Source organism: Cannabis sativa, chromosome 7 (assembly GCF_029168945.1).
Source record: "Cannabis sativa cultivar Pink pepper isolate KNU-18-1 chromosome 7, ASM2916894v1, whole genome shotgun sequence".
NCBI classification, from domain to species: domain Eukaryota; kingdom Viridiplantae; phylum Streptophyta; class Magnoliopsida; order Rosales; family Cannabaceae; genus Cannabis; species Cannabis sativa.
Window position 1 is genome coordinate 32,143,745 of NC_083607.1, and position 9,174 is coordinate 32,152,918.

Consider the following 9,174-nt stretch of genomic DNA (forward strand, 5'->3'; position numbering starts at 1 on the left):
GAAAAGGGTTTCAGATGAATTCATACATCATATACATATAATCATGAAATAAATCATGTGAACCATGCAACATTAAATGTTATTTCTGATTTATATTAATAAGTAAATCTGATTATATTGAAATGAGTTTTATTTAGGGCATAAAACCCAACATGAAATGGGTTTTATTTAGGGCAAAAAACCCAACAAAAATCATCTAAGAGAGTATACTCAGAGATATTGTTGTAAGAGCTCTAAGAGAAGAATCACTGCATTCTTTGTTCTTAAGTCAATACGAATCAAGGGGAGTAGGCTATTATCGAACTGCTCGGGGCCGAACCTCTTTAAAAACTCTGTGTTTATTATTTATCTATTTATCTTATCATATTATATATATTATATCAATTATCGCTTACGATTAAGACTCATTGTCATTGGCTAAACCCTTATTATAAATAGATGTGTGAACGTAACACGTGGGTCTATACCACATAGACATATACAGGCGTGTGAGTGTAACACGGAGGTCTATATACTAGACAAATAGTGCGGTGGCACCATTAATTATGTGATATATATATTGAGATTTAGGTTATGCGTTCAAGGCATAATCAGGTTGGACTCGGTAACCAGAATCAGGATGAACCGTTCTAAGGCCTTATTGTATCTAGACGTGTGAGCGTAACACGTGGGTCTATGCCATGTAGACATAAATGGGCGTGTGATCATAACACGCGGGTCTATGTTAAATAGACAATTACGAATGGCATTATTGTATATGTGATATGTTAATTATAATACCAGATAATATTTACTATCTTGCTGGGCTTGGCTCACGGCTGCTCTACTGTGCAGGAAAGGGTAAATCTGTCTCTGATCAGCCATGAGTGCGAAAGCTTGGCGATGCTTGTACATGTTCGGGCCACACTAGACCAAGCGGGTTGGGGTCTACCAGCAATGTATTTTTTTGTAACTCTAATTTTGCCGCTTAGGCCAGCTAATGAAAAGACTTGTAATATTTTGTAAAGATTTTTGGGATCCCGAAACATGTCACATTTGATTGTAAAGTTTAAAGTTATTACAAGTTTTATTTTCATTCTGATTTAGATTACAGTTTAAATTTTCTCTTATCTTTCTAGTAATCCTGATTTAGGGGATTAGGGTTTTATAATTAGTTGTCGTAACGTGTCTAATTCTTAGGGTGTTACAAAAGCATTCACCCAGATTATAAAATATGATACACGTGTCACGTAGTCAGATACCACGTCATAGTACAAGAATTATGATAATAACTTTTTTAGCTTCAATAACACAAGAGAACATGAATCCCACATAGGTACTTGTAGAATCTCTTCCTTCCATTTTTGGAGTAAACTTCATTTTCTTTCAAAAATAGTTCTAACAAAGTTCTTGCTGAACTGTCTTTTGGAGAAGACTCTTGTCACCACAAATCTTTCAAGAAACTCCCCAGTACTCTCTGTCTTAATCAGCCATTCATCATCCTCTTCATTATTCAAGATTTCTTCATCAAACAAGACTTCTTCCATTTCGCCTATGTCCTCCTGAATTTTCACAGTTAGCTTACTTGCAATAGAGATCAAATTATCCACCACAACTTCTTCAGTTACCATGATAATCCCAACCTCCAAAACAAAAAAACACAAACAAGAAAATTAAACATTAGAGAGAACAAAGTTACGCATTGGACCTTAAACTTAAATTTAAAGTAACTTTAAGTATTTAATTAATGAAAAACCAAATTGCATGAAATGAAAAATATTATGTACTTGTGTGGCAATACCTCTCTTTATTTTAATTCACATCTCATTGTTCAAATAAATAAATAAAAAAAATTATCAATAGTGCAAGTAATGTAAAAAACATGATGGAAATGACTGCAGCCTACAAAATAAAAATGCTAAAAAACATTCATGATACGTAGTATTCTTCGTAATATAACTATTAGTTTAGTTTAATATTAACGCCTACTCATTTTAATTTAATAATAATTATAAAAAAAATCGTAAAATACATTAGTGTCTCCAAACAATTATCGCCTACAAACCGTACCATATGATATGATATGGTATTGGATATTGATTGTCGCTTGCGCTGTCACAACTCACAAGACCTCACGGAGCGTGGGCGCGTAGATTAAGTGCGTAAAAGTGGATCCAAGAGGAAAAGAAGACCGTTCCTCGTTAACTGTGCATTATTTTATTTATTTTTAATTTATTGGCCACAACGTTCCTTTTCTTTCAGTTTCTCTTTGTAATTTGTATGTATGAGTATCTAAATATTACCATTCGTTTTAATATTATTTTTATTTTTGTCACAAAGTTCAAGTCCCAAACCTACACCCTTACTCACCTTTAGAGGGACAGACAATCAGACAAGGACGTCTTTGTAAGTCTTTCACTCAAATGAGATTGAAAACAAGAGGACTTTAAAACAATAGCGTCCCCAAAGACCCAGTGAGAGAGAGAGAGAGTACTAGAAAAGAAAGGAGGAAGCTTTATCATTCTCATCAATGGTGGCTGGCAAAATGAGAGTAGCAATGGGCCTAACAAAATCACCAGCTCATCCAAAAAAGCCGGCTGAAACGCCACCCCCACCCCCACCATCAAAACCACCTTCTCCTTCACCGAGCTCCGGAGCTAAGGTTACTCAGAAAACAGTTTTCTCACGATCCTTCGGCGTTTACTTCCCAAGATCGTCTGCACAGGTTCAGCCAAAGCCTCCGGACGTCACCGAGCTTATCCGCCTCGTCGAAGAGCTCCGGGAGCGAGAATCTCGGTTGAAGACTGAGCTTCTTGAGCAAAAACTATTGAAAGAGACAGTGGCTATCGTTCCCATACTCGAAACTGAGATCTCAAACAGAGAAGCAGAGCTCGAAAAAGCTTCGAAAAGAATCGAGGGTTTGGAGGCAGAGAATGACAAGTTGAGAAAAGAGGCAGAGGAAATGAAAATGAAGCTTGAGGAAGAGAGAAGCGAGTACGAGAGTAAGGTTAAGAAGATGGAAGCTGAAGTTGCAGAGTTGAACAAATCATCAGGACCGTTGGATCGTAGCAGAGGCACTCATGAGTTTTTTGTTGAAAGTGATGAGCTTTCGTCTTCACAGAGGTTTCAGGGATTAATGGAGGTGTCAGTTAAGTCAAATCTAATCAAGAGCTTGAAAAAGGGAGTAAAATCTTTAGACGTTAACATTATTAACCAAGAGAGCCAACAAAAAATCGAAGCTTCGGGCTCAAAAAGAGAAGTAGAAGCTGTTGAAAGTGAGAGGCCAAGGCACTCGAGGTGTAACTCGGAGGAACTAGCAGAGTCATCCTACGCAGTTATCTCCAACGTCAGATCTCGGGTACCCAGAGTTCCAAAACCACCTCCAAGACCAACATTGTCATTGCCATCGTCATCGTCATCATCGCCGGCGATTTCACCAACCGGAGCAGCATGTGCTACTATCCCAACTTTAGAAAACAGAGCCCAAACGGAACAAGTCCTTCCGCCACCACCTCCACCACCACCACCACCGGCGAAGTCAGTCACGGCTCCACCACCACCTCCGCCACCATCAAACAAAACGGTAGCTCCTCCGCCTCCGCCTCCGCCTTCAAAGGGTTTGAAGCCAATGACGGCAAAAGTTAGAAAAGTACCAGAGGTGGTCGAATTTTACCACTCCCTTATGAGGAGGGACTCCCGGAAAGAATCCAACGTTACAGATGCTCCAGCAGCCGCCAATGCCCGTGACATGATCGGCGAGATTGAGAACCGGTCCGCCTACCTGCTCGCTGTAAGTCTAGGTCACCGGTTAACTGTGTTTTTTTTCGTTCTTTTACTTTTTGAATTTTGAAAATATTTACAGGTATTGCCACTAGCTTTTTGTTTAATTATGTCAGTGAGAGAGAGAATAGTGATGGGTCGTAAGTGTCTTTGGGCCCGTTTGGCACAGCTTTTGGAAAAGCTAAAAGCTGCTTTTCAAAAAAGCTGTGACAAAAAGGTGTTTGGTAAGCAGTTAAAAAACAGCTTATTGAAGAAATTATGGAAAAGCTACAGCTAAAAATTTAAAAGTGATACAACCCAACTTTTAGAAAAAGCTGTTTTGATTAAAAGACTCTATAATAAATTATTTTTACTAAAAATTTATTTAATTATTTATTATATATTATAAAAAATAAAAATATTTTTTAAATGAAAAAATATTTAAAAATAAATAATATTTAAATTTCTAATTTTTTATTTTATTTTAAAAAATATTTTATATTTATATTTTTATTATTAACAAACAATATCAATTTATGTTTCTTATAAACTACAATTTTATCTTTTGCAAGTGATAAAAATATAATTTAAAAATATTAAAAATTATTTTTATCAAATGCATATAAATTTATACTATAGAAAAAAATAATTAAAAATATATAAAAAAATAAAAAATTTATATAACATATTTTTTTTTATATATATTTGTAATTATAATGAACTAGATTTAAATATTATCATTATTGTAATAGAATCTTAACAACTCACAGCACTTTAAAAATTATAATTTACCAAACACTCAGTTCAGCTTTTTTCCATAGCTTCGCTATAAATGCTTTTTCCAAAGATAATTTATAAATGCTTTTCCCCACAGCACAGCTGTGCCAAACTAGCCCTTTATTGGTGGCTTCTACTACTTTTTCGTTTGGATTTTATTTCGTTTGCTTCCTAGATAAGACAGTGCTAGGATTCGACTTGATATTCTCTTTTTCACTTTCTATTTAATTTTTTTTTTCTTTTCAAATTAAAGCAGTTATCAAAATTGTGGCCATCTTTTGTAATTTTTAAAATCTGTTTAATGAGACTTCCTTTGGTCGTTGTCGTATTTTAATTTTGCAGATAAAAACAGACGTTGAAACACAGGGCGATTTCATTAGGTTTTTAATTAAAGAAGTTGAGAATGCTGCGTTTACAGACATTGAAGATGTTGTACCTTTTGTCAAATGGCTTGATGATGAGCTCTCTTACTTGGTAATTTTTATTTTTGAGTAAATTTAATTCGAGCATTAATTAAAGAAGAAAGAAAAAGCAATAATTTTTTGCTGAATACAGGTGGACGAAAGGGCTGTGTTGAAGCACTTTGAGTGGCCGGAGCAAAAGGCGGATGCACTAAGAGAGGCTGCCTTTGGGTATTGCGATCTTAAGAAGCTTGTATCCGATGCTTCGTCGTTTCGTGACAATTCTCGCCAGCCATGTAGTTCGGCCCTTAAGAAGATGCAGGCTCTATTCGAAAAGTACTGAACTAGTATATTATGTTATAAATATTAACCGTTGTTTTGTTTTATAGTTATTAATGATGATAATGTTTTTTCAAAACAGATTAGAGCATGGTGTTTACAATCTATCAAGAATGAGAGAATCTGGGACAAAGAAATACAAAAGTTTTCGAATCCCCACGGATTGGATGCTTGACTCTGGATATGTTACCCAGGTAAATTATTGTTGCATTTCTTTTTTTTTTTTTGTAAAGATTGCATTTGTTAATAATAAGTTTTTTTCGAGAAATTTTCACCATTGATAATAATTAGTTAAACTTGCATTTGTTAATAGTTGGAAAGGGTAAATTAAGGTTGCATTTATTAATAATCTTGTTTTTCCTTAGCAATCCCACATCGGTTCTTAAGGTAGTTATATAATTTATATTTTATCCTCAGGTCACTTATTAACCCTAATAAATTTTGTGATGTGGTTTACATCTCTAGGATTAAAATTAGAAATAATTTTTAAGCAAAAATAATAATAGGGGAATTATCTTATATACTATTTTTTTAATTTGTTTTTTTTCAAATTTACGGTTTGGATTTCTAAAGTGGTTGCAGCGCTAGTTGCAATAGGAGATTCTAAACGATTTTTTGTTGCAATTTAAGTTGAGCGCTAATTGCAATAAGAGTTTCTATATAAAATTTCGTAAAAATACAAAAAAAAAAAAAAAACTATTTTAAAGTGTAAAAATGAAAAAACTCAAAATATATATATATATATTAAAAATAAATTAGTAAGTAATTTTTTTAAACTTATTTTTCCTATTTTGGCAATATTTATTCTATTTTATATATTATCTCACCTCAGCTATTACATTTTTATGTTAATAATTCATATATTTTTTTTTATGATAAAATTATTTATATTGGTTGTTTTAAAGCAGAAAAATTATTTATATTGTTGGTATAGAGAAAAAGTAGAAAATTTTGGTTAATATTTCTTGTCACACACCTAACACATTATGTCATGTTTGTTTGAAAGGAATGAAAATAGAAAAGAAAAATTCTGTTTTCATGCTATTTGTTTTGGTTGTATTGACAGAAATAGAAGTAGAAAAATACCATAACCATACAAATTAAATACACAATTATTTTTTCATTCTTACTTGAATTAATTTTTTTTTTCATTTTTTTTTGTTCCCTTGTTTTTCCTTCTTCTAGTTCTCTGATTTAGACATCCCCACAATCACATTTATTCGTTCGAAGATATTTGGAGGGAACGGCCTACTACTTTATCTTTTTTAATTATTCCTGTTAGGAGGGATTTATACTCATGTGTCCTAAAGTAGGACAAGTTGTTCTTAATACTTATAAATTTTTAGTGAATCACAAGTGTAGATTTTAATGGACAAAAAGTGACCTTGGTTTGAAGTGATCCCCACATTGTCACATAAACCTGTGCCTTAATATTTGTATAATGACAAAACAAATGCGTTAGGGATTTTCATTTTGCCTTATTTTTCTCCACGCACGCCCGCTTGTATGGGTACATGTGGATCTCTCTGTTTACTATATGTATGTTTGTTCTTCTCTCTCTTTCTCTTTATATATTTTGTCATTTGGATTTATGAGTAAAGTTAGATTCGGTTTCTCTTTTGTTGACTTTTTATGAGTTCCCATGTGTCTTAAACCGCACATTATTTTTAAATTTAGTTGGTTGAATAAACACCAGAAAGCTCCTCAATCCAACTAAACTTCTTTAAAGAAGAATTTAACAATAAAGAAAAAGGTGGTGAGAGAGAAAGAAAGAATGATAAATATATACACTGCTATAATATTTTTTCTTGACTACTGGGACCCCATATGGGATATTACTCTATTTAATATTATTTTCGAAATGATGAACTTTATTTTATGATAGTGAAGACTCTAATAGAGTACAAAGCTGGTCTTGGTTATCTTATCTTTACTGAAGAACCAAAATCAAGGTGGAGAATTGAATGTGTTTTTACTACTATAGCAACAAATGAAGTTAGGGAGTGAGCTGTATGATTATACAGATCAGTATTAATGGTGTACATTTTTGTCACATATATAGATCAAGCTGGCATCAGTAAACTTGGCAATGAAGTACATGAAGAGAGTATCGGCTGAGCTTGAATCGGTTGGTGAAATTGGTGGTGGCCCGGAAGAGGAAGAGCAGCTTATAGTCCAAGGAGTTAGATTTGCCTTTCGTGTTCACCAGGTAACAAAAACAAATTATTCATTTTACAAAAGGACCCGGTTTGATAGGATCTAGATCAACTTGATTTAATATATATATATATATTTATATATATTTAAATATTCAAAAAAATATATTAAAGTGATTTATTGTTGAAAGTGACTAACAAAAAAGTATGATATGCAAAAAATTAGAGTTTTAAAAAGAAATGGGTAAATTATAAAATTTTGACCTACTTAAGTAGAGGTGATTGATTGATATTTTATTGTTGTTGGGGGGGTTGGTGGTCCAGTTTGCGGGAGGGTTTGATGTGGAGACAATGAGGGCTTTCCAGGAGCTGAGAGATAAGGCCAGATGTTGCCAAAACCAACAACAACCTAAACTTGTATGCAGGTCTACTGCTACTCATATGCCTTCCTAAACCAAAGCCACCTCTGTAGCAAACTCAGCTTCAGAAATTGATCTGATTGATGATGGTGATGATTATTATAATTATTAATTATTCTTATTTTTTGTTGTAAAGAAAGAAAATATTAGAAGAATATTGTGTTTTGTGAATATAAATGGCAGCAGCCATGTTTGGCTTTCGTTCATATTTGTTAATCAGCCAACCCAACTCTATAACCTAACATATGAGACTGCGCTTAATACTAATTCTGACCCTATTTGTATATATTGTAGTATTATCTTATTTGGTGGTCAACACGCCGTCATCATTATCATGTTTTAGCATTGTATTGTGTATCTAAATCATCTTTAAAGATACTAGGGCTAAAGTTGAAGTTCAAAAAACGACATTTTATTTGGAAAGTTAGAAATTACATCTATGAAAACTACGCGCTCATTTGTTTGTTTTGAAATTGAAGTGAAACTACGTTTATTTATCACCAACATTACAGGTAAGACTAAGAGTCGTCCCTATTGAGCAATCTAGAATCAAGCAATGAGGTTCACAATAAACCTGTGACAATCAGCGCCTCAGTAGCAATAGTAATTCAATCCACAATTATTATTTATTTGTATTGTTCAATTAAGGTCTGTAACAAGTGTGTTGGGGGGGTGGAAAATTACACAATATGTTGAATTTTTTGTTCCCTTCATTACAAAAATGCTGTGAAGTGATATTTTTTACTTTTTTTTACTGTGTATTTTTATGTGTTTTATACAATAGTTAACTGTCTTTTCTGTACATAACTTTTGTCGGTTTAACATATCAAACTTAAAAATCTCTTTTATATAAAAAGAGTTGATTTGATGTGGGATGTCACTTTTTGTGACACTTTATTTATTTTATTAAATGTATTTTTTGTTATTATTTATTATTTTTTCATATTTAAAAATTATTACATAATTCACACTTCCCCCATTTCGTACCGTTCATCTTCTTCCTCTAGTTTTTTTTTTTTATTTATTTATAGGCGATTATTGTGTAGTGGTTGTTTTTTTTTTTTTTCCAAATTTGTGCAGTTTTTCTGTTTTATATCTTAAATTTTCCTCTAATTTTCCCCTTTTCTTGTTGGTATTCTTCTATAAATATTGTTTTTCCTCATTAACAATGGTTGTTGCACGATCATCTTCTTCTCCTGTTGCTAAAAATCCCCCAAAACAGCCCCAGAAAAACAAAACACGATCATCAATGGGTAAGAAGAGTTTGAAAGATAATGTTTTTTTATGCTTGATTTTGTTATTTTGTTATTTTTTGTGTTGTTTTAGTAATTTTTTTTTTTTTAT

The 9,174-nt window shown here is 32.8% G+C and overlaps 1 protein-coding gene across 1 annotated transcript; it reads left to right on the top strand.

Moving 5' to 3' along the window:
• Positions 1–2,193: 2,193 nt before the first annotated feature.
• LOC115697720 (protein INCREASED PETAL GROWTH ANISOTROPY 1) lies at positions 2,194–8,036 on the top strand. The gene is made up of 6 exons (XM_030624818.2): positions 2,194–3,769; positions 4,858–4,989; positions 5,071–5,252; positions 5,338–5,449; positions 7,318–7,464; positions 7,736–8,036. Exons 1-6 carry the CDS (start codon positions 2,510–2,512, stop codon positions 7,862–7,864), a joined length of 1,962 nt encoding a protein of 653 aa, XP_030480678.1. The 5' UTR covers positions 2,194–2,509; the 3' UTR covers positions 7,865–8,036.
• The last annotated feature ends 1,138 nt before the right edge of the window (positions 8,037–9,174 follow it).